Raw genomic sequence first — 23,941 nt, forward strand, 5'->3', positions numbered from 1 at the left:
GGGCTGACTCACTGCAGAGTGGAAAGAAACAAGCCTGGCAGTCTGACATGAGTTCACAGAAGAAGATTATGTTATTGGAAAACCTCATTTTTATGTTGCTTTGCTCTTTAATTTGAAATAATTGGCTCCCATAAGCTCAATTCCACTTACACCTATTCTCAGATGTATGACCAACAAGGTTTTGGAGAAAGAAATAATCATGCGCTCAAACTGCTCCCTATAAATGTTTGCATTGATTTACTGCATTCATTTTGTGTTAAGTGCCATCATAGAGCAACATTTTTTCCATTTCTTTTATTGCCATTAATGAAACAGTTTATTAAAACAATACATTTACAGTAATACTGTTTAATGTTATTCAGTAATGAGACTACAGGGCCAAATGTCGGCTTCTCTGATTCAGCTGCTCACCTGTGTTCATATCCACTTTGTTCTGTGGAGATTTGGTCGAAATGTTGCTGTGCTATTCAGGTAAATCTAACATGTTTCATATCGCTGACAGGTTGTGTTGTGGCAGGACATTCCCTGGCTAGGGCACGAGCTGCCATGCCATTTGGTTGTCTAACACTCGGGGAGAAGAAGGATTACAACAATCCCTCAGAGGTGACTGACAAATATGACCTCGGACAAATCGTTAAATCGTGAGTACATCTATGTTGTAATGTTGATAAGCGCGTAAAGACTTTTTAAGGAATTAAGTCAAAATATGATGTATGCCTCTTCTTTTGTCTTTTTAACAGAGAGGAGTTCTGTGAGATATTCCGGGCGAAGGATAGGAACACCTTGAAAATGTACACCTGTAAAAAGTTCCACAAAAAGGACGGAAGGAAAGTGAGGAAAGCTGCCAAGAATGAGATAATGATCTTAAAGATGTAAGTGAAGTTTTAAGCTCCTTATTATAGAGCTTACATGTCTGAGGCACTGTCCTGGCACTGAGACAAAGTGTAATCACAAACCATCAGCAAAACTCTTTCTTCAGGTCGAGCCAAAGACAAAGCAAAGTGTGGAGAAAAAGTAGTTTAGTTGTCGTTTTTTTTTTTTTATGTCTTCAGGAGGAACAAATTAATCCTCGGGGCTAAGTGCCACAGACAGGGTGGGAAGTCAGAAAGTATTAAAAGTCCCATATTGTAAAAAGTCAGATTTCCATGTCTTTTTTTAATATAAAGCTGGTGTAGGTGCTGTATAAATACTGTGAAAGTTTCAAAACACTCAGTCCACGGAGAAATGTACACCATATTCAGAAACTGTGCCTTTAAACGAGCCGTCAGGACTTCCGCAAGGTTGTGATGTCACAACTATACAGTCACCGCACTCAGCCACGCCCCCAGTGGTTCATCTGATCCAGGCACAGCACGCCCACGAAATGCAGGGACACGCTCATCCACCCACTCTGCCTAAGTTATTCGACCGCCCTGCTCAGGACTACTCTTCAAGTTTTTGGAGGTTGTTCAGTTTGTCTCAAATGTCTTGTTTCAGACAGAGGGTGAACTGAGGGGCTGATTGAAGTATAAGATAAATAAGGACTTTTGTAAAACATGCAAAGCTATTCTAGTGGAATCCCAGAATAAAAATGTAGAGCTGAAATTAGCATAATATGGGACCTTTAAGTGACAAACTAACACATTTCTGGTTTTGGTCTTTTGGATTTGTTTACAACAACAAAAATATAGAATATCAACAGCTTTATCCTTTAAACCATAGCCTGAGGTGTCATAGTAGTAAACTATTAATTATTGTTGCAATTAAGTCACATTTGCACCATGAACAATATGTAATAAAAGCCAACAGATCCACTAGCAAATGAAAGGACGTTATAGTAATAATCAACATTGATGATCATTAAGCATTAAAAACAATTAAATTACATATTATTATAGTTATTGGTTATTACTCAAGGGAAGCTTATGTCCAGTCATCTGGTGTTTTAAAATTTCACCCTCACATGGGTTGAGCTCTATAGCTTGTACTACTCCTTCACTCTATTTATTGCTCATTTTAACCCCACTTACATCCCTCTACCCCCCCCCCCCCCCCCCCCCCGCACCCCCCTCTTTCCTTGCTTTTCAAAGGGTAAAACATCATAACATCCTCCAGCTGGTTGACGCTTTTGAAACTAAGAAAGAGTACTTCCTTTTTCTGGAGCTGTGAGTATTATTGGAGGCACTTGAGATAAATGTGGGCACAGACGGGCGTGCACTGTACTTCCTCAAATCGTATAAAACTGATGTTTTATTCAACATGTGAAAATTGTCTGGCATTCCTGTCTTCAACAAGTGCAAGTGCATTTAATTTAGATGTCCCGTCTCTTCAGCGCTACCGGCAGAGAGGTGTTTGACTGGATTCAAGATCAAGGATACTACTCTGAGAGGGACACCAGCAATGTTATGAGGCAGGTGTTGGAAGCTGTAGCTTACCTGCACTCTCTGAAAATTGTCCACAGAAATCTTAAGGTATATTACACTGCTGACACCTAGTGAATAATAGTAGTATTTCACCACAGGCCAAACAAGATATGAATGAATAACTGCTATCCAGTTTGATAAACCTTCATCTGCTCACTCACACAGCTGGAGAACTTGGTGTACTTTAATCGTTTGAAGCACTCCAAAATTGTTATCAGTGACTTCCAGTTGGCAAAACTGGAAAATGGACTCATTAAGGACCCATGTGGGACTCCAGAATATCTTGGTAAGTGACCAGACTGTTACTAAAAAAAATTAGGTTTTAACTAAGTTAATTTGATAGATTTGGAGTCACACTACAGAAACAACTGTTGATCAATTAGTCTAAAGATACAGCTTAAAGGTTGTTTTTGCTGTCAGCTCCTGAGGTGGTCGGGAGGCAGAGATATGGAAGACCAGTGGATTGTTGGGCCATAGGTGTCACCATGTATATACTGTAAGTGACCAGCAATGTGCTCACAAATATACCACAGTAATGTTCTGAAGTATATTTAAGTGTTGCCCTATAATGCTCTTATTCTGCCAACTCAATAGTTTGTCTGGAAACCCTCCTTTCTATGATGATGCCGATGAAGATGACTCTGACAATCGTGATAAGAACCTTTTCCTAAAGATTTTGTCAGGGGACTATGAGTTTGATTCACCATATTGGGATGACATTTCAGATTCTGGTAAGAGATAATCAGTTTATTAAAATTTATATTAAAGAAATTGTATTTTGCATGTCACGGGTGATGTATTTAAGGTCTGACGTTCACTGTCATTATTTTGTTTTGCAGCCAAAAACCTAGTGGCATCTTTGATGGAAGTGGACCAAGATCAGCGATTGACTGCACAGGAAGCTATTGCCCACGAATGGTAAAAAAAGAAATAAAGTTAATCAAATATGGTCACACCAACAAAACTCATGTGAACTGTGAACTTTGTTATATAGGTATCCCAAATATAATAACATGCTGGAAAAATTTGTTCTCTTGTTGCTTCTCTCAGGATTTCTGGAAATGCAGCCTCAGACAAGAACATCAAGGATGGCGTTTGTGCCCAAATAGAAAAGAACTTTGCCAAAGCCAAGTGGAAGGTATCACTTCTCATATATCAATATGTTTTTGCTCATATGACTTTAATTATTACATGTGTTCAACACAATGGTTCATGATCATGAACTAGGAGGACTGCTGTGTCTATCTGAAATATTTTGGATTTGCTATACTTTCAAAATGTATTATTTTTTCATAATATTACCAACATTTTGAACTGAATAAATCTTAATATACATACTGCATTCACTGTTATTAACTATGGCAACTATAATCAAGTGCTGTAACAACTGTCCATTTATCCCTACATTACCTTGTGGTTCTTCCCCTTATTTCACACTGACTAACTAACTTCTCATGTCTAAATTGTCAAGAACATGTTTATATATCCCTACAAATGCTTCACTTTGACTTAACTGATGTTTAAAATTGTTTTCAAAGTTTATTCTATATTGTTTGTATGCTATTGGTGATGTTTCCCTGCTGAAAGACAGCAAGTGTGCATTCCAGAGAGAGACACTGGGTGCCAAAATAATATGTCTAAAAGAAACTTTGTTATCAAAGTAGAAGGTGACACACCACCAAAGCTGTTTGTACAGCATCATATTTTTATTAGATTATATTTGCTGACACATGTCAGTCATAGGCCTTTCTCAAAGGTACCATATTGTATGCTATCACGTAATTTGAACTCACCATATCTTTTCATTACTCACAGAAAGCTGTCAGAGTGACCACTCTCATGAAGAGGCTTCGAGCGTCTGATCAGGGTGAATCTGGGGCCTCAGGTCTTGCTGCAGGGGCTGCAGCTGACCCCAACACACCCAGCGGCGCTCTTGCTCCTCCAGCTGGCAGTGGCGATGGTGTTGCTGCCAGCATAAAGGCTGCTCTTAGCGAAAAGGCTCCTGACACACAGACTGCCACCATCTCTGCACTCTCCCTGCCCATTGCGGCCAGACAGGAGGAGCAGCCACAGGCGCGGTGCAATGGCGATGTTCCCCAAATGTTGCCACAGAGAAAGGGAGACTAGGCGTTAAAGAAATACAAGAAGAGGACCCTTGCCAACCAACAAACACATGTGCAGTAGAGCCAATAAATTTGGCGTGATGATACCATGTCTATGCTGTTCGACTACCCCCCAGTTTGCTGAAGTATTTCACAACACCATGTATTTCATCATTTTTGCCATCTGTACTGATTGGTCTATTGAATAGTGTTCTCCACTCTCCCTTGTTATTTTGTGTACAAGTCCCTTTAAATCTAGTTGCAAAGTAGCTCTTCTGTTTCCTTTTCTCTGAAAACTGTAAAAACTCATAGTGTGATTTGGTGAAATTAATTCATCTTTATTCATCAGCTCATTGTATAGAGATGTATTTGTCTGTTTAAACAAATTGCTAGTTTTCAGCTTCAGGACTTACGACCCTGAGTTCACGTCTTGTGACTTAAAATTATGAGTTGAAAGATTGGTTAAATTGATCATATCAGGATTTGAAAATATGTAATTTTATGAGAATACTTTCTCGCATGCATATTTTAGACAACTCTTCAGAAACCATGCTTCTGATAGGAATACATTTACAGTTACATATATTTCCAGCATAGCTTAAAACTTAGCTATGATGAACATTTTAAAAAGATATAATACCAATGGCAGGCTGAAGACTGTCCTTAAAGTATTCTTACAGTTTATTGGGTAACAATCAGATACATATCATCAATTAGTGGATTAAACCTAACAACCAAGCTAGATATCTGCTGATTTATATTCAGTGCAGTGCAACTTCAGTCAACTTACAATTTTACAGCAACAAGAAAGCATATTTTTAAGTTTAAGTGCCTTAATATTTGTTGCAGTAATGTACTGAAATGTTTCAAAAGAAACAACTTGATTATAATTGCTTACTGATTTCTTTGAAATGTTTTAGCTGTTTTCCTTTGCCCTTCTGTTTAGTTTTACGCTGCTGTATTGATACTTGTGTTCTGTCTTCTTTCACACTTCAATTAAAACACAGAAAACTCAATTTAGAGCATTGTATGTGGAGTGATGTTTTAGCTGTCGTTGTTGTGTTGTCACTTGTAATTAGTAAATTTCAGAGTTTATAGCTGAGTCCATATTCTGTACCACTATGTATATTTGAATCGTATACATGTGTATTTTTTTATTTACGTGTGTATTTAGCAACATTTAGCTGAGCTAACGGGTTGCTACAACGCTTGTGAATGAATAAAATGAGCAATACTAATATTGCTGAAACTGTGACATTTTTCTCAAGTTGTCCCTCACTGACAGTATTACTATTTGATAAGACAAGCCACTCTAACAGCCACCAACTTTTCATCCAACTTTTCTTTGCAAAAAATGTTAGAAATCTTGGTCATCTTAAGAATAGCATTAGAGAATATATGTTTATATACTTTGTCAAACTTTTTTCAAAACAAATATTGACATTTTGACATTTGGGTTCTCATAGCAGAACAACATTAACATGCAGTATCATTTTCAGAGGATGTAAACCAAGATTTTCTGTAATTAATGTCAATTAACACAAATAATGAATAATTCATGTGCAGAGATATGCATATTTTCCACTGAATAATTTGTGTTAGACAAATAAACCAAAGTTAATCTTTACTATGGCTTCAAGGTACTGATACAATCCAAGATATTTTTTAAGCCAAATTAGACACATAATACAGTGGTAAATTACATAGCAGAGGAGCAGTCTTTTTAGAAATCAAAATGGATCTGGATTTAAATTGAAAAAAAAACTGCAATCTTACAGGTGTTTTGGTGTATCACAAAGATAATGTTTGATGAATGCCAAATCAAGCCCTTGCACTGATTTGACTCCTAATATTTGTTTATTTAAAACTGAAATATGGGTCATATGGCGATGTTCTTATGGCTCCTGCGATACTACTTTTCATGGCCCAGTCCTACATACAATATGACAATGGTTGTAATTAATAACCACTAGGTGGCACAACTCACCCTACAGCGTCTGGTTTACACGTATGCCGGAATACAAGGAAGAAGAATTAGCTTCGTCTCCGCTGCAGCAACAACAGAAGAAGAACCTTCGTCTCCATTTGTCGTTAGTTCGTAGTAACGGCCTGGACGAAAAATCCTCTGTAATATCGATACTGAGCTCGAAGAACAAGCATTCAAGGTGTGTCCTAAAGCAATAATACCTACGCGATAATGGTGAAATATATACTCGGTGAAGTGTTCTGTATTTCAAAGGATGCTACCCAGCTGCAAGCTAACGCAAAGAAACCGGCGTTAGCCGAGTTAGCGCCGATAGCGTCACCCTGTGAATGGTCTTTTGCGGTGGGCTGTTGTTGGTTATAATGAACTCGCTGATTTAATCGCCCAAACATTGCCATAACAATACGGCCCTTCCTCTGAATTCCTTTGTTTACTACATTACAGTCATTTTCAATACTAACGTCACTTGTTTATGTTGTGGCGTAGATTTTGAAGGCCTAGTGATGGCTATAATTAGCGGGCCACTCGTCTGTGGGCCAGCATTAGCAATCACAGCACCAAGTGTTACTTGCCCAGGTTTGACGTATGCAGTCATCTTTTATGTAACGTTAAACGATCACTTATCTGTGGCCATGCGCTCACAGATTTCTAATCACTTTAATTCTGGGTTGTGCAGTCAGTGTCCGATTCTTTTCGGTTATATTATGATGGATACACCTTCCATTGGCAAGTCAAAAGTGCATTTATGTACCTTAATGAAATGATGTAAACCTTCCAGATAACATACTGACTTACAAAGATGTGGGATGGGCCAGGACAAGGACAAGGACCACGGGGAGGACCATCCTTTCGGTAAACAAGCATCATTCAGTCATAGGCATAGATTTAAAACACATTTCAAGTAGTGACAAAGAAACATATTTCCTTTTGTAACTGCTCTTCTGTGTTTACCTGTTGTGCTGTTTTCTAGGGGTGGGCAATATGGCTAAAATCTAGTATCATTATTTTTATATATACATATATAATTTATATGGTTGTGGTGTACATTTTCAGGAAATCCTATTGTGTTAACTATATGAAATAATTGATTGTCTGTATTTGTGCACATATTTAAAATATAAAATTTTCTCACATTTCTGCATTCTGTGGCTCCCCTGCTTTTATCTGTTAATGGCAAAATCTTTGACGTTAGGGAAATTTCTTTAATCTAATAATAATTAGAATTGCCATATTGCCTACCCTTTCTATATGTCTTTGTGGTGATTGATTGGGAAAAATTTACTTAATATGTTTCCCCTCCATATTATTTTGTTGTAAGCTTTGTTCTTTGGTTATGTACATTTCAAACAAATCAATAGCCTAATATATTGATATATATTCCAGTGGTGATCATCGTGGAGAAATGTTTGGTGGCAGAGATCGCCCCATGCCTGATTATAGAGGCAGAGATGGGATGAACATGGGTCCCATGGGGCATATGGGCCCAAGGCCTCTTGATCTACCAGCTATGGACATGAGGAGGATGGATGGGCCACCCATGAGGGGGCGTGATATGGACCCACGTGATATGCGAGGTAGAGAGCCAAACAGAGATTTTTTCAGACCTGGAGAAGAACCAGACTTCAGTCTTAGAAGGCACTATGAAACTGCCATCAGAGACAAACTGATGAATTCTTCTGATTTCCCGGGACCAGGCAGGAACTCAGTAGACATGGGAGGGAGGGGTATGCCACCACGGGAGCCAAACAGCAGATTTATGGACATGAGAGACAGAGAGTCATTTCATTACGACATGCCACCGTTCAACAATCCCAATATTGATGGAAGAAGAGGGTTTCCCATGGAGCGTAATGATGGATTTAGGGACATGCGTGACAGGCCCCCAATGGGCATCGGTGACACTGATCGCTTTGATATGGACTTACCTCCACGTGAAAGGAGGATGATGGACACTGACAGAAGAGGAGGGCCACCTTTCAATCCAAGAGGTGGATTTGATTCTGATGTGGATTTCAGAAATCGCCTTGGACCATCAACTGAATTTAGAGGTAGGGATCGATCTCCCTTAAGATTTGGAAACAGTGATGTCTCTCCAGTGGACAGGGCAAGATCAGACATGCCTTCAGCTGTTGCTGGTCCTCAAAGATCAGAGTTTATGGGTGGAGAAGTCGGAGAGAGAGAATTTCCAGAATCAAGTCAGGGCAGTCCCCTTATGGATTATCGAAGTGGTGAAGAGATGACTCTTGCAGAGGAATGGAAGAACCGTCGAAAGGACAAGAGCCCTTTCTTAAACATGGGTAAAGGTATGGGAGGTGTACCCGAACCCAGCTTCCCTGCAGGTTTTGGCAGAGACATGAATGTTCGAGATCCACCACCATTTCAGGAAAGGAATCGGCCATCTGCTGAATTCCCAGGGAAAGATGGCGGCTTTCCTCATGGTGACCACTTTCCTGCCATGAATCTACCAGCAATTGGCAGAAAAGCTCCACAAGACCATCCACTCCCAGAAATAAGTCCCCTTACTGGCCCACTTGGGAGAGAAAATGAAAGCAAACACTGGCTTGGAGAAAGGGACCTAAAGCATAGTCAGAATAAATCAAATTGTGACGAAAGGCCCCCTTACCATAAAGAGAAGAATCAGCCCTCACATGAGATTCAGGTGCCAAGTGATTGTTTTAAAGGGCTGAAAGATATCCCACACAATCAGGGACCTGCCAGGGGTAAGATGGGGGCTGAACGTGATTTTCAAAGCAGCAGCACTGTACAGACGAGAGACCAAGACTACAGGGACATCGATTACAGGACAGGGTCCGGGAGGTCTTTTGATTACAAACGGGAGGCACTTCCAGTACCAGAGAAACTCATCAAAGAGTCTAAACCAATCACGCCTTCAAAATTTAGTGAATCTGGTTCTCAGGTATGTGTATTTTTATTTTGTTGCCAGTATTTGTTTATAAATGACATTTGCATTCATTATAATATTTTGATGTGTCATAACCAGAATTTTGATCATAATATATGTTAAAAGGATCAAGATTACAGGAGTGCATCAGTGGAGGACAAAGTTTCCAATACAATATCTATAATTGGTATTCCAAAGACTGCCACAATGGAGCAGGTAATAATCAGAAAAACAACTTTATGTGTTAATTATTATGGTTACCAGACTGTGTTGGTGTTATTTGGCATGGACAGTTATGGCGTAACTCACTCATTTTGTCATTGTCTCTTGCAGATTCTTGGTGCCTTTGCAGTCCGTGATGGTGTGCCAATGCAGGGGATGAAAATCAAAAATGTTGTGCCAGGTAAGGATAAAGTTTCTTTGTGGAACTGTTTGGGGCAGTCGATCGCTAACATGTCCCTCGACATTTCGCTTTTACGACATTCGAAACTCTGCATTCTTTCTTTTTTTTTTATGTTCTTGGTCGGTTTTGTTGTTGGTGGTCTGTGTGAACTCGCTCAGTAAAGAAGGAATGGGAGTTCTGTTATGCCATCCTTTTTCATGCCTGAGGATGTGGGGTCATTGTCAGCAATTTAGAGGATTCACCATGGATTCAATATTAGGAGCTTTGGAGAGTGATATTCAATGTCAGTCACAAAAGATCTGTGACAAGTGACTCACTGAATATGTCCTTCAGGGACACTTTATCTAAGTACTTTGATTGAAAAAAGACTGTCAACAAACCTGAAATGGAGACCGCCTTGTTACTGCTTTGTTCATCCTGCTGATCTAAACATCTGATTTAGAGTGGAAGTTTTCCACAGTGGGTCGCTGTAGACATGGTTTTAGATGATGCCAAGCCTTTTTGTGAAGATTATGTCTGAAAGGCTGTTTATTTTGCATAAATATATCAAAATGTCCATCTCAGGAAGAGATATTAGGTGCCTTTTTTATTTGATATTGATAACATGAATAGTAAATCTTTCTGTCTCCATGGTGCACACCACACAGTCGTTCACTGCCACTGGTCTGGAATATCTGCCTGTTAAGGCTTGGCTTTATCAAAGCCTTTCCTGGCAAAGTCTGATACGACATCAGTCATCAGAAGACTGAATAGAAAAAAAGCATAAACAAAATGTGTGTTTTCCTGCAAAGGTATGTGTGTAAGTAAAGGTGTAAAAATTCGCTCACACTGATCTCGATGTATTCACGAACTGCTGTCTTTTATGTTTTAGTGGGTGACTGTCATTACTGGAATTGACTAACAAAAACCCATCTGTATTTCAAATGCTGTCCCCAGGTTACAGCTACGATACGGCCTATGTGGAGTTTTTAAACCTCGAGGATGCAGTCCACTTCATGGAGTCCAACAAGGTGGCCCATCCTCGTCACTCTACGAAGGCCGTCTCTCCCATCAGGATTATGAGGGGTTGAGAGGGCATATAGTAGATGGGGGCGGGAGAGAACCTGGGAAAGGGTTCCTGTTACTTTTAGTGAACTTAATTTGGTTAAGGACATGAAGATGTTAATATTTAAACCTATTTCAAACAGTTGGTCCTAATTTTCCATGAACTGAATATTAAGCGCGATAGTATTTCAGGTTACTTATTTAGCACTTAAAAGATTATTTACCTGCCCTACTAATCCTAAATTTTTAAATTTCAACCCCAAACTGCCTAAGCCTGGAATGAATTTAACCAGAAAATACAGATGTTTGGGGGAAAAATCTGTCCTTAGGTGGGATTGTCTAAAAGTTGAGAGGTTTTATAATTTTAGGAAGACTTTACAATGATATTGACAATGAAGGTACTGTACGTATCCACCATTTCCTGTGTTGTGACTTAGCCTTTGTATCGAAGGAAACTGTTACCGCTTGCAGCACTCATAAGTCTTCGTGTCTTAGAAAATATTGGTTTGCACAACTTCCGAAGAAGGTTCTGTCGTCAAGGAAGCAACTGCTCTTTTGAACCTTTTTCCTTACCATTGTCTCAGCGTTCCGGCTGAAAACAGCCCTGTGTTAAAACAATGCAAGGGGCTGGTTGGTGGGGGGCGTGTTGTTTCAGGTACAGATGAGACATGAAATAGAATCTGGAATTCTGGTGTGAGTAACAGATCTTTGAGATTGAACACATATCAGACACCAAAACACTTGACAATTATTTTGTCTTTACCGATCTTGTTAAACAGATGGAAAGTTAAGCCAGGTTCAACTTTTTTGGCAGAGGACATTGCGACCGGCCTCATTCAAATTAATGAGAAGGCTGCGTTTTTTCACACAGGGCTAAAGTCTGACTGAACGCAGCCTTATTAATGAGAACCCTGCGGTTTCAGTTTAACTATTACCTTAAAAGGTTACCATAAAGTACGTTGTTAGCTTTCTTGGCAAGAGAAACTGAAACCATTTTTTAGATTAGAAATGGCTTTGAAAAATAATACTTTTTCAATAGTAATCTTGGGACGGGTAAAGCATTGTAGGGATCACAGCTTTGGTATAATTTTCTCAGCCATTTACGGGTGTATATTGCTCTTGGGAGTTTTTAGCTACGCTAGCGGTGTGGCCCTATGGATGACATTGTCAGTTGGTTGGTCCACCGACTGAAATATGACAACAACTGTTGGATTCATTGCTGTTGGATTTTGTACAGATAATCATGGTGCCCTGAGGATGAAGCCTACTGACTTTGGTGATCCCCTGACTTTTCCTCCAGCACCATTAGAAGGTTGACATTTTTGGTTTTTGATGAAATGTCTGGACACCTATTGGAACGATTCTTGTTAAATTTGGTATAGATATTCATGATGCCCTGAGGATGAATCCTAATAACTTTGAGTGCCCTTGACCTTACTTGTGGGGCCACCATGAGACCGAATTTGTGGTTCAGGGTGACATTTCTCAACAACTGTTGGATGGATAATCATGCATTTTGGTGCAGACATTTGTGGTCTTTATGCACTTTGGTGATCCCCCGACCTTTCATCTAGCGCCATCATCAATTAATCTATTGAACAGTTTATTTAAGGGTTTGGTTTTCTTCACAACGAGCTTTACAGCCTCACAAAGCTGCTAGTGTGGCTGCAAACTCTTTGTCTTGTTGTCTTGTTAGGTCTCTGCAGCAGTCCTTCTGTGGCAAAATTCTTTCACCAGTTCAAGGCATTTTCAATCATCTGGCTTTTCTGAAGAATGCATGTCCTCTTGATGGTATTCTCTTGAACGCATCATCAGTGAATTTTTGGCACCCGGATTTCTTCTTTCTTTGAATTACTCTGAGCAATTTGTGATTGAAGTTCACATCTTGACACAATGAACGAAGTCTCCAACACTGGCCCGGATTGATGTGCTTTGATCATGTCTGTAAAACTATGGAGTAGCTTGGGATCAGTTGAATTGTTACTGAAATGTCTGCTTTTTTCTATTATTAGAGTATTTGGTTGCACACCACTTTATTTTCACTCTTGGCCAATGTTTTGCAGCTTGTGATAGCTCAGGAGAAAAACTAGGTGATGCTGGTATTTGTGTGGTTTTATTATCAAAGATTCAAATACCCTAACTTGAGTGGTAAAGGATGGCTTTTGCTTTGTGCTTTATGGTATGGCTTTATGTATGGTTTTAATGGTTAATTCTGTTTTGTGCAATTGAGGTACTCTCTGTAATTAACCACTGGATTTAAATCCATCTTTGAGATGCACAACCTTTATCAGAATTATGGATGTTAAACACAGTTCTTCCAATTTGTACATTTAGATTTGCTGTGAGCTAATTTCTCATACTAATGCAATCTAGTCTTGGGAATGGAGTATTTACGATGGCATAGTGTTACCCTACAGAGAGTGTGGTTCTCATTTGGCACTATGATTCTGTTTTCTTTTGGATTATGTTATCAGCAACTATGAATAATAATTTGATAATCAATTGATTTTCATTTTCAAGCAAAAATGCCAAACATTCCCTAGTTTCAGCTTTTCAGTTGCAAGGATTTGGTGCTTTCTTTGCATTGTGTGATAGTAAACTGCGTATCTTTGGGTTTTGGTCAGACAAAACAAGCAATTTGAAAATGTTACCCTGGGCCTTAGGAAATTGTGATGGGCACTTTTCACTTTTTTCTGGTATTTTCTGGACCAAACAATCACTCGATTAATTGATAGAAAAATCGGCAGATTAGTCGATACTGAAAATAATTGTTAGTCGCAGCCCTAATTTGTAGTTCACTTTAAACTATTTAACGTAGTATGTGAAGCATGACCCTCGATCTGGGCTTTGCACACCATCATAAGTGTTCGCCCGCTTGATCCTCAGCAGTGAAGAGGAGGGCTAAACCTGCCACAGTGCATGTTGGGTCATTGGTATTATTTAAGTTATAAGTCACCTATGTTGTACGATACTGATTGATCATTTCTGTTCTTCTTTCAGGGATCCCTAAAGGTTGGCACTAGAACAACATCCATGAAGTACATCCAGCCAGACGAGTGTCAAAGAGGTGTTAATGTGAGTGTTGTGACAGAAAATGATTATATATATATTTATTTTCTAAAGTCAACCAGAAATTCTCAAACAAAAGCCAGTATTTGAAATATGGGTTACGAATAAAGGCACAATAAAAAGAAAATTATCTGTATGATGACATCTTACATGGTAAATTTAGCATAATTTACACTGTTTCACGCTATTTCAGTACAGTACAAACATTTACGTTTCAACACTATTTGAAAATGTATGGTATCATCCACCATGTACAGTGTCACTTTGGCATATTGTTGTATACCGTACCGCATTTTAAAAGTGCGTGTCGCTTCCTTCCTGTCTATGTGAATTAGGAGTCTGATCACAAAGTACCTCAACTCCAGGAGCCCCAGTTGCCCAGACCAGATGAACCTTTACAAGAGTTGAAGACCAACCTGAATGGGTCCAAACCAAAAGGCCCTATTGAGCCATTGCCCCACAACCAGTGGCAGCGCAGCTCTGACTTGACTCCAGAGGCCTGGCAGCAGCAGGTGGACCAACAGCTCCAACAGCAAGAAACTGAGCAGCAGGCAGAGTCTTGGGGCAACCGCAACCTTCCTCATCACAGTTCACACCAATCTGACTCCGTCTTTAGAGACAGCAAAAGTATGTTGACTTCAGCTCCTGGGTCTTTGCTAAACCTTATAGCCATAAACGATAGCAATCCATGGACATATTTGTTTGTTGTTTACCCAACTTGGTCATGAATTACAATAGCACATAACGGTTTTCCTTTGTGTCACTGTACAGCCATGATTATAAAAAATGTGAAGCCCACCACCACAGTAGAGACTATCCTGAAAGCCTTGGATCCCTTTGCATATCTGGATGAAAGAAATGTTCGCTTAGTCAAGGCTAAGCCACCAGGAGCCAAGTGCTTCTGCTTTGTTGACATGGACTCTCATGAGGTACCTAAAGAATTATATATGCAGACAGTTTGCTGTTGATTTATAATGTCTTCTATCAGAGTTTGTGATTACCGTCTTTGTCCAGTGTTTCCTTGTGATTTCACTCAGCATTGTGTCTTCTTTTGTAGCAAGTGACACGTCTGGTTGAGCTCCTCACTAAACCCAGACCCCTTTATGTTGACGGAGTCAGAGTTTATGCTGAGGTCGCGAAACCCCTGAAGAACCAAAAGTAAGTCAGTATTTTTGCTAAGATGTACTTATCATCTATGTCTTGTAGAGAAATCATATCTCATTTGTTCCTGATGTTTTCTGTCTGCTTCAGTTTCAGAAGAGACTTTGATAAACCAAACAATTCCATCCTTGGGTATCCACCTGAGGCCAGCATGGTGGGGGTAAGTTGTGGTCCATATTGTAGTGTTTTACAAAGTTATTAAAAAGAGCAGGATGGTGAGAGATGTCAGATGACCTGTGTTTTTTTTTGTTTCTTTATTTTCCCCTGGCATTTCAGCAGCAGCAGTACCCACAACCTGCACAGTTCTTGCAACCTCTGCAGCCACCTGCCGTTGCCTCCGCTGGAATGCAAGGTGAGACTCCGACACACATTCTGATATGTTGGTCCTAAGGCACTGTTTATTATCACCAAACGTGAACATAGAACTGTTTTAAGTAGTCTCTTTTGCCACTAGGTGATTTGATGACTGGCAGCACTAATCCTGCTCTGTCGTCAGACCCCAGCATTGCACAGGTAGGTTACAAAGCACAAAGCAAAGTTGTAGGTATCTTGTCTCAAAGCTCGGCAGTAAACCGTACATCTCCTTTAACGCCTTGTAGGGAGTTGGCTACGGTGAGGCTCCACCTCTGGATCCGTCGTACCAGGCTGGTGGACTCCATGTGCCCACAGCAACATCTGGGATGACAGTCGCCGTAGACGGATCACAGAACTACATCTTTGGTAAGAAACAAATCAATCGTTAAATCCAGAAAAGCATTGAATCACCTTCTGTCGGTATTGTTAAAACATTGTAGTAAACTAATCCAGTGTAGCTCTGTAATGTGATTTTATAGTCAATGGTGACAAACTCCTGCACGCTTTCTTAATTTTTAACTTAAATCTGACATTTTAGCAATGTAAGAACTCTTAAATGTATAAATTGTGTTTAAAAAGGGATCTAAATCAATTCATTTGACACTTTTGTCTACCAAATGAATAAATATAAATGTCATCTCTATTTGTCCTAATTCCTCCAGGTTCTGAGACTCCAGACATGACCAACTACTTGTACGATGCCACGTCAGGCTTCTACTATGATCCTGAGACAACACTGTACTATGACCCTGGCTCTAGGGTGAGCATACAAGACAACACAGTGATCCAGCACTTTCACTAGCCTATGAATGGACAAGAGTAACTAGAGAGAGAGAGTGTTTATATTGTTTATATTGTATCCAAATGCTATATAGGTGCTGCAGTCAGTAACCTGTCAGAGAATAAGATATACTGTACAGCTAATACTCATCTACCCATAAGTAACTGTATCCTCTAACAAAAATGTTTTCATGCTCATTTATTGAACATTTAAGCTTCTGAGAAATTTGAAGATCTTATTGTAATGTGAGGACTGACATTTTGCATTTAAACTTACATATGCTGTCAGCCTGTAGCCACCATAAATGTGTCTTAAGTGATTGTAATTTCTCCCTTTTTCGTCCATTTTGGTGTATAGTATTTCTACAATGCTCAAACCCAAGAGTACATGTACTGGGATGGTGCATCAAAGACCTACATCCCAGTTCCTGGAGGGAACTCTGCAGAGACCCAACCTGTGACCATGACCGTTGAAGACCAGGCCATTCTTTCCAACCCAGCAGCAGATGCTCCTCTGGAAATGAAGAAACCAACGGTGCCCCCACTCACCCCAGCAGCGGCACCAGTTCCTGTTTCTGCTGGCAGCTCAGATCTGGAGCCTGTTCCGTCTTCTACAGCAACTCCTGAGAAGAAAGACGACGAGGACTCTGCTAAAAAGGACAAAGACGACAAGCCGAGAAGTCTTGCTGCCGTCAAGGTAGCACTTCAGTTACAATACATAGCGCACAAAATGTGAAATACAGATGTGTAAAGGGCATGTAGTTAAGAAATGTGCTTCTGTTTGCAGATCATGAAGGATATGGAGCGCTGGGCAAAGATCCAGAATCGTCAAAAGGAAAGCGTCCGCTCTGCGTCACCGTTGCTGAAGTCTGGAATGGACGATGACAGGAGGCAATCCAAGTCGGCTGACGCCGGTTTCGCTATCTTTGAGAGGAAGGTTAGGGACTCACCTCCAACAACCGCACATGATCTACTGTGTGATTTTCATTTTTACAATGAATGTAGATATATGAAGAATTTATTTATTATATCTAATTATTTTTGGCCCTGTTCTTTATCTACATCCTTAGATCTCAGGCGGAGATGATCTTTTTAAGAAGCCCCTTGCTCCTCCTAAGAAAGATGAAAAGTCAAAGGTAAGAATCCTGCTGTTCAGTCTCCTTTGTATACCTCCTATTCTAACTGCATGGTGTTGACCCTTTTGTCATACCTGGCTCTCTTTGATTACTTTCCTCATTGGGTCATTTCAAAAATGAAATAAAGTGGATAGACCAATAGTTTTTACATGATTGAGAAATTGCCACAGTTGTTTTTAACATTTGTCTGGTTTGCTTCCCCAGCGTCCAATGGGCTCCCTGGGTCTGCTCGCGTCCGACTATGCAGCTGGAAGTGATGAAGAGGTGGAAGAAGATAAGGAGGACACAGCTAAAGGCAGTCAGGACGGCCTATCTGAAGACAAGGACAACAAGCTGACAGACTGGAAGAAGATGGCCTGTCTGCTGTGTAGGAGACAGTTCCCCAACAAGGACGCTCTGCTCCGCCACCAGCAGCTTTCCGACTTGCACAAAGTACTACCTATTCACCTCTGTATGAACACTAGTTGACAGCGACCCTATGATATAGGGTACATAGCCTCTAATATTTGATGTATTGTCTCAACAGCAAAATATGGAGATCCACCTTAAGATCAAGAGGTCAAAGAAGGAGCTTGAGGCGCTGGAGAACCAGGAAAAAGAAGTAAGTGAAAATTAAGGGGGTAGAGAAAATATGCTGAGGAGAGTATCAGGTTGTCAGTTGATTGCTAAAGCTGGAATGTGTCCTTCACAGCTGAATGCCAAAGAAACTTCTAGGTCACCAGAACAGAAAAGAAGAAAACACCATCACCAACAGCAGCACCATCATAATACCTGGGCGGGAACCTCCAGGTAGGTGTGCTTTAACTGACGATTGAAATGGGATCACATTTAAGTGGTTTTAATACAAACATTTGTATATGAACCGTTTGTTCTCTGTGCTCAGGGAGATGAATAAAGTCAGCGATAGACCTGGTTTAGGAGCTGAACCTGTCCCGGTAGGTGTGAAGCTTCATTTCTTTGCTAAATTCCATGTAGTGTTTCTTGTTGGTTTATTAAACCTTTCATTGCACTTCTCTGTTTAGCAGAAGAGAAAGAAAGAGCCAGTAGTTTGGGACCATGCCACCTACAAACAAGCGGTACGCAAGGCCATGTTCGCACGGTTCAAGGAACTCGAGTGATCTCATCCTCACTTTGATATGTGAATTGTTAATATGACATGATTGCCCACCTTGGCATGAGAAATCTCTTTTGACTGTCATTACTGTTTCTCTGCCTTGGACATTATCACACTTTAGAGCCACAGTATTCTACACTGAAATTAACAATTATGTGGTCAATAAGTCACATTACAAGGCTACTGTGGAGCTAAAAAGAATATTTGACATCCTCAACAATGGATGTTGTATAGAAAGTGTTTATTCATGCTGTTAATTTGAGTATTTTTGCCCATTTTTTTTATGTGTGGCCTGTATGTAGACTTGTGAAATGTGTCCAGGTTGTCTTTTTTAAATGATACTGTCACACTGGCCACGGTTATGTTTTGTTTTAAAACTGAGCAATTTTTACAGTTTCATTTTCATGGGTCAGAACTGCTATTATATGTACACATTTTTAAGTAAAAAAGGTATTATGGACTAACCTCTCTGCCTCGAAAGTGTTTTACTGGTGTTTTAATTGTTACATGAGCCCACTTGCTCTGCATGCCTCTCATGTCCACTAGGTGGCAGCAAGAGACCATGTTTTGTTTTGTGTTGATGTGAAGTATCCAAGCAAGAATGCTGAATCAAATCCTCAGAATTAGTATTTAGTATCAGTATTTACCAAGTTAAAGAACAAATACGATTAAATTAAAGAGGCTATACATATGCATTAGGATTTTGTCTTATGGATTCCAGTAGAGACTGATCTCGCCAACTTGCTTAATGCAGTATCTGCCTTTGACACCATTTCTGCCCTTAGTAGATGCAGCTTTAATGTTTCCCAGTTGTGCACTGCCGGGGTTAGAACATGAAGCCTCCCCTCTGACCTTTTACTGATATGAAGGAACCAGCCCGCACTCTCCCTATGGCTGTGGTTCAATGAATGTAGAGGATTGCATGGGTTTAGTGTGCTGACACACTAGCTCCTCTGAGAGCAGTAACAAGAACACTGGGGAGCGTGAGGAGCCTGCAGTCAATGACAAACAGCAGAAACACTCAAACACTGTGGAGAGCAGGGAGCCAACACCTTTTCATCTGTGCAAGAGCAATCATGCTTCCTACTGTGTGCTTACTTTTGGACAGTAACCAAATGAGGGAATTGAAGCCTGAACAATTAATCCTGCAGATATGTCAACTGGATATGACTGACAATATATGGAGTCTTTCTGTCAAAGGATACAGGGCAACATGGCAACAAAGCACAATTCAGTGTAAACCTTGTTTTGAGGCTTGGCAACAAAACAGGAAAGCACAATAAACAAAACCACAGATTATCTCAGGTTTAGATGTTTTCTGCAGTGAAACTGACACAACACTTTGGAAACCCACATTTGTGTTAAAAAGGTAGCGTTTTAATCTCAACTCTGTCTTGCAGGGACCAGAGGTAACAACTATATGCCATTTTGATTAAGTAAAAAGCCATTAGAGCAGAACTGGACAAACATTGGTAGGATTGGAAGTCAAACCTCCAGCCTGCTGTTGTCAAGGTGGTCAGGATTCAAAGAGACCATCCCTCTTTAAAGTTTGCCAGCATGCTTTAAAACTCTACACGCCCATCCCTCAGGAGAGGAAAACGTTATGTTGTATTGAGTTTAAACTTGTTCTGTTTTGTTCTGTTCATCTTAAGTTGACATGTCTGCTCCTTAGAGACATTTAATTATTATTTTGTCCTATGTAATGTCAGATCTCAATTTCTACTGATCTAGTCTAAAGATAGTTGTCAAACCCCTTTCCCACATATTTACATTATTATGTTAAAGTTGTGGAAACTCTGGTGAATATCATGTGCTATCCTGGTTCAGTTACATCCTTAAGACCAGACAGGTTATATCAAATGATGTTAAAATATGCCTTCTCTGTTTACACATAAGACAAAACTAAATTGAGCAGATTTTGCAATAATGTAATGAAAAAAAAAAAGGAACGACATTTACTGCCATAAGAAAAAGGAAACCCACTGTACATGTGTGTCTTTAAAGCATTTTGGTCATCACACTATTTCCATGTGTCCTTGAAATAATGGATTGCCTGCACGCCTGCCGAAATCCAAGGTTGGCTCACATCTTTAGATGTTTGAAGGTCATTTAAATTACTTCCATATTTGCTGTATTTTTTTCAGTCTATCCTGCTGGTAGGTTGAAATGGTCATATTCTTTAATTTCATGTTGATCAGTATATCCTGACATCAATCGCATGAATACATTTTCAGGAAGGAACAGATTTGGACACACTATCTGTGTATTTGCATATAAATAGAGTATTTATTACCAAGATTTACATGGGCTTAGGTTTCATGTACTTTGTTGACATTGCTTTTCATGACCTAGACCAAAAACTGAATAAACTGTTTGATAATGCAGAAGAATTAAATACACATTTTGGATTACAGTCTTGGGGCACAAACTGCCATTAGATAATGGGAAGTATTAAGGTTATTGTACCATCCAGAACCTATAAAATACAATTGTGTACCACAGTGACAACAATATGAGTAGGTCTTAACATTTTGATATATGCAGACATCTCAAATAAAGTCACTGGGTGAGGGATTAGGTGCCACCCCCCCCCCAAATAGCAGAAGGGGGGCATTTGGAGAAGCAATCTCTGCCTATTTTCTGTTATTATATGTGAACTAATTTCCATTCCTCTTTTCTCCATTCTGTCACAAGACCCCAAAGACACCCCCAGCTCCCAGTGACAGATGTCGTCATTACCCGGTCCTAACTGTCTATGGAATGAAAATGAATGTGCAGTTAGTCTGAGAGGATGAGAGGCCAAGCAGTGAGGCAGGGTGCCGAGAGCTGCCATGTTAGTATCCCCATGCGTGTGTGAAGGAGAGCTTTCAGGCAGCGTGAATAACAGAAAAAAAGGTGGGGGGGGGGGCAATTATCCCAGCTGGACGGCTCTTAGCAGCAGGCGGGTGGAGCTGGAGCAGCAGTCTGGGGACGAGACAGAGACAGACAGGAAGAACACAGTCAGCAGGACTGTCAGATGTTGAGATGTGCTGTCAGTCCACAGAGGCGAGAGGAGGAGGGAGAAGCATCATTTGATTGATTTTAATGGAGGTCTGATGTGAAGCTGCTGCAGATGGACAAAGATGCTGTAAATGTTGAAAACAAAATCGTATGTTTGTTTTTTTTTAATATTCATCCAACACCAACGGACAGGCGGTTCACCAGACACCATCTAGTTTTTCCAGTGTATTTTTTCCTTGTGAAGAAGTCCTTTAAAGAGCTGATTTCTGTATGAAATTAAATCCATGTAGTATTAAAGATGAAATGGATTATTTTACAATATGCGTACATGTAGGATGACTGTGTGGTTTTCTCAAATCTCTTCTTTGTCCGTTATGACAAATGATCAAAAACACATCCCATGTAGAGGGACTCCCTTAAGGAGGAGCATGTGTTTCGTGGTCACCCCATGCAAACAGAAGAGGCTATACCCGTCACAGGCTCGTAGGAAAATCATGCTTGTCTGAGCAATTTCACCATCTGGCTTATCCTTTCAAGTGTAAGTTGAAAAATGACGTCTGTTATTGATTGCTAATCTATAACATCATCTTGAAAATGTCCTTGTGATTGTCAGGCGTGGGACACACTTCAGAGCACAGCTTATGTTGAGAACATTTGGACCATTGCTCGTAGCAGAACCAATTCCACTGGCAGTCCTGTCATTGAGAACATTATAGACATTCAAAACATTTGGAAATGATGTCATGGCCCTGCACTTCCGCACTGATGGAGAAATGACAGCAGTGAGAGCACTATATTATTACAGAAAACAGACAGCGGGAACGTTTCCTTCTATTCTCTGTCTATTCTGATGCTGAAAAAAAACATTATAGCAAGTTTTATGTAATTTACAGTTGTGTCATTTAATCACTCCAGACTTTTGTGACTTTAAGATTCCTCTTATTGTACTGTAACCCTGCTGCCATAAAAACAGAAAGTTCTGCTCTGCATCATTTTTATATCAGCCACCATGAAGCTTGGCAGTTAGTTTGAATGCTCTGCAAACCATTATTATCATCTGACAAATTATTCTCATAGCCAGAGTTAGATGTATTTGACAAAGTTTAGACCCAGACATTTTTTTAAGAGCCTTTACCTGGCACCCTCGCTGCACTTTAAGTTCAGTAGTTCACGTGGTTTTGGATTGACAGTTAAAACACAGTTCAACATAAGCTTGTAATACACTACTACTAGTACTATTTCCCATATGTATAAGAATATCTTCACAACACAAAACTTAAGTTTTAAACGCTACTTTTGATTTGTTCAGTTATATGGTTCAGCTAATGCTATTCTAACCTGAGAGTACAGCGAAGTACAGAGTTAATTTCCTGCAACATCACATGCTATGTTATGGGGGGTGGAGACCAAGAGGATTCTTTCACTAAAGTCGTGTGTATATTATAATTAGGAAGCATTATATTTGCCTGAAGGCAGCAGCACAATCCCCCGCCACAAAAGTGATAAAAAGTAATTATCTAAGTAAGTAATTGTCTATTCAGTCTTCGCTCACAAGGAAATATTTACATTCTACGATGATGAAGGCTGCTTTGTCTAGACTCCATACATCCACCAGGTTGGTTCAACTAGATGCTCAAGTAACCAAAGAAGAAAACTTGCCAAACTAATTGACTAATTGATTTACTGGAGTGTGCAACTATTCCTAGAATCAGGTTCTGCCCAGCTAATACGATGTCTCATGGTCAAGGAGTTCAAGCACTCAGATGTTTAGATTTTCATCCTATATTATTAATGGCCTGTTTAATTTTAATGTAAAATAAGATTGAGGGAGCAAAGGGCAGAGGGAAGAAACAATAATAATCTGAGTCAATATTAGCAGGACCTACAATCAGTAATAACATGTTCAGGTAGCATGTCTGTTCCAACAGGGGGAAATGGTATAATTAGTTTGACTTTTTATGCTTGTTTTTTTTTCCATTTGGTGTGGAAATACCTGGCAGTAATGTTGTTAACATTTTGCTGTAATAATGGTAACCCGTGGGAATATGTTTGATGAATTTAACATAGCGGCCATATGGATGAAACATCATTTCAGGTCATTTCCCTGCCTCAGTTTATTATTGCAAGTCACATGAAGTGGAAATAACCACCCTTGCAATCAGCCATTACTGCTATATTGTGCATTACAATGTTACCTCTAATAGTCCATTTTGATACCATATTAGCTGCTTTCTATCTGTCATCTTCTTCTCGTGCCTGCGTTGTTTTCCCTCTATATCCAGATAAATGCTGTACAGATGCATCCATGTACATCACTTCAACCTGCAACCTGGCAGCTGATACCTTTGCAGCAGGCTTACGCTTGTGTTTAAATTGTCTAAATTGTGTTTGTTGATGTCTTAGAAATACCCCAAAATTATAAGCCTGCTGCCTTTATTTTTCTGCTATTTGAGAATTGACTTTAGCTGGCCATCTTGTCTGACATGTAAA

The 23,941-nt window shown here is 39.8% G+C and overlaps 2 protein-coding genes across 2 annotated transcripts; both read left to right on the forward strand.

Moving 5' to 3' along the window:
• Positions 1-546: 546 nt before the first annotated feature.
• Positions 547-4,529, forward strand: LOC139282763 (caM kinase-like vesicle-associated protein). The gene is made up of 10 exons (XM_070902632.1): positions 547-641; positions 741-872; positions 2,070-2,144; positions 2,312-2,450; positions 2,568-2,688; positions 2,823-2,898; positions 2,997-3,133; positions 3,242-3,320; positions 3,453-3,540; positions 4,218-4,529. Exons 1-10 carry the CDS (start codon positions 547-549, stop codon positions 4,527-4,529), a joined length of 1,254 nt encoding a protein of 417 aa, XP_070758733.1.
• A 2,036-nt stretch (positions 4,530-6,565) lies between these two features.
• rbm6 (RNA binding motif protein 6) lies at positions 6,566-18,906 on the forward strand. The gene is made up of 23 exons (XM_070902564.1): positions 6,566-6,669; positions 7,267-7,340; positions 7,872-9,405; positions 9,517-9,606; positions 9,724-9,793; positions 10,730-10,803; positions 13,838-13,912; positions 14,242-14,533; positions 14,678-14,835; positions 14,964-15,064; positions 15,158-15,227; positions 15,344-15,419; positions 15,522-15,580; positions 15,667-15,787; positions 16,084-16,181; positions 16,560-16,898; positions 16,989-17,138; positions 17,272-17,337; positions 17,542-17,769; positions 17,864-17,938; positions 18,029-18,126; positions 18,221-18,272; positions 18,360-18,906. The coding sequence occupies exons 2-23, from the start codon at positions 7,288-7,290 to the stop codon at positions 18,453-18,455; spliced, it is 3,975 nt and encodes a 1,324-aa protein (XP_070758665.1). The 5' UTR covers positions 6,566-6,669; positions 7,267-7,287; the 3' UTR covers positions 18,456-18,906.
• Positions 18,907-23,941: the final 5,035 nt, after the last annotated feature.

Source organism: Enoplosus armatus, chromosome 3, assembly GCF_043641665.1.
Source record: "Enoplosus armatus isolate fEnoArm2 chromosome 3, fEnoArm2.hap1, whole genome shotgun sequence".
Taxonomy (NCBI): Eukaryota; Metazoa; Chordata; class Actinopteri; order Centrarchiformes; family Enoplosidae; genus Enoplosus; species Enoplosus armatus.

Bases quoted from the DNA above. Each gene is read 5' to 3' on its own strand.
- LOC139282763 (XM_070902632.1), top strand. From the start codon at position 547: ATGCCATTTGGTTGTCTAACACTCGGGGAGAAGAAGGATTACAACAAT. The intron at 873-2,069 runs GTAAGTGAAGTT...TGCTTTTCAAAG, and splicing joins GAGATAATGATCTTAAAGAT to GGTAAAACATCATAACATCC. The intron at 3,321-3,452 runs GTAAAAAAAGAA...TGCTTCTCTCAG, and splicing joins GAAGCTATTGCCCACGAATG to GATTTCTGGAAATGCAGCCT.
- rbm6 (XM_070902564.1), top strand. From the start codon at position 7,288: ATGTGGGATGGGCCAGGACAAGGACAAGGACCACGGGGAGGACCATCC. The intron at 7,341-7,871 runs GTAAACAAGCAT...TATATATTCCAG, and splicing joins CGGGGAGGACCATCCTTTCG to TGGTGATCATCGTGGAGAAA. The intron at 17,139-17,271 runs GTTAGGGACTCA...CTACATCCTTAG, and splicing joins TCGCTATCTTTGAGAGGAAG to ATCTCAGGCGGAGATGATCT.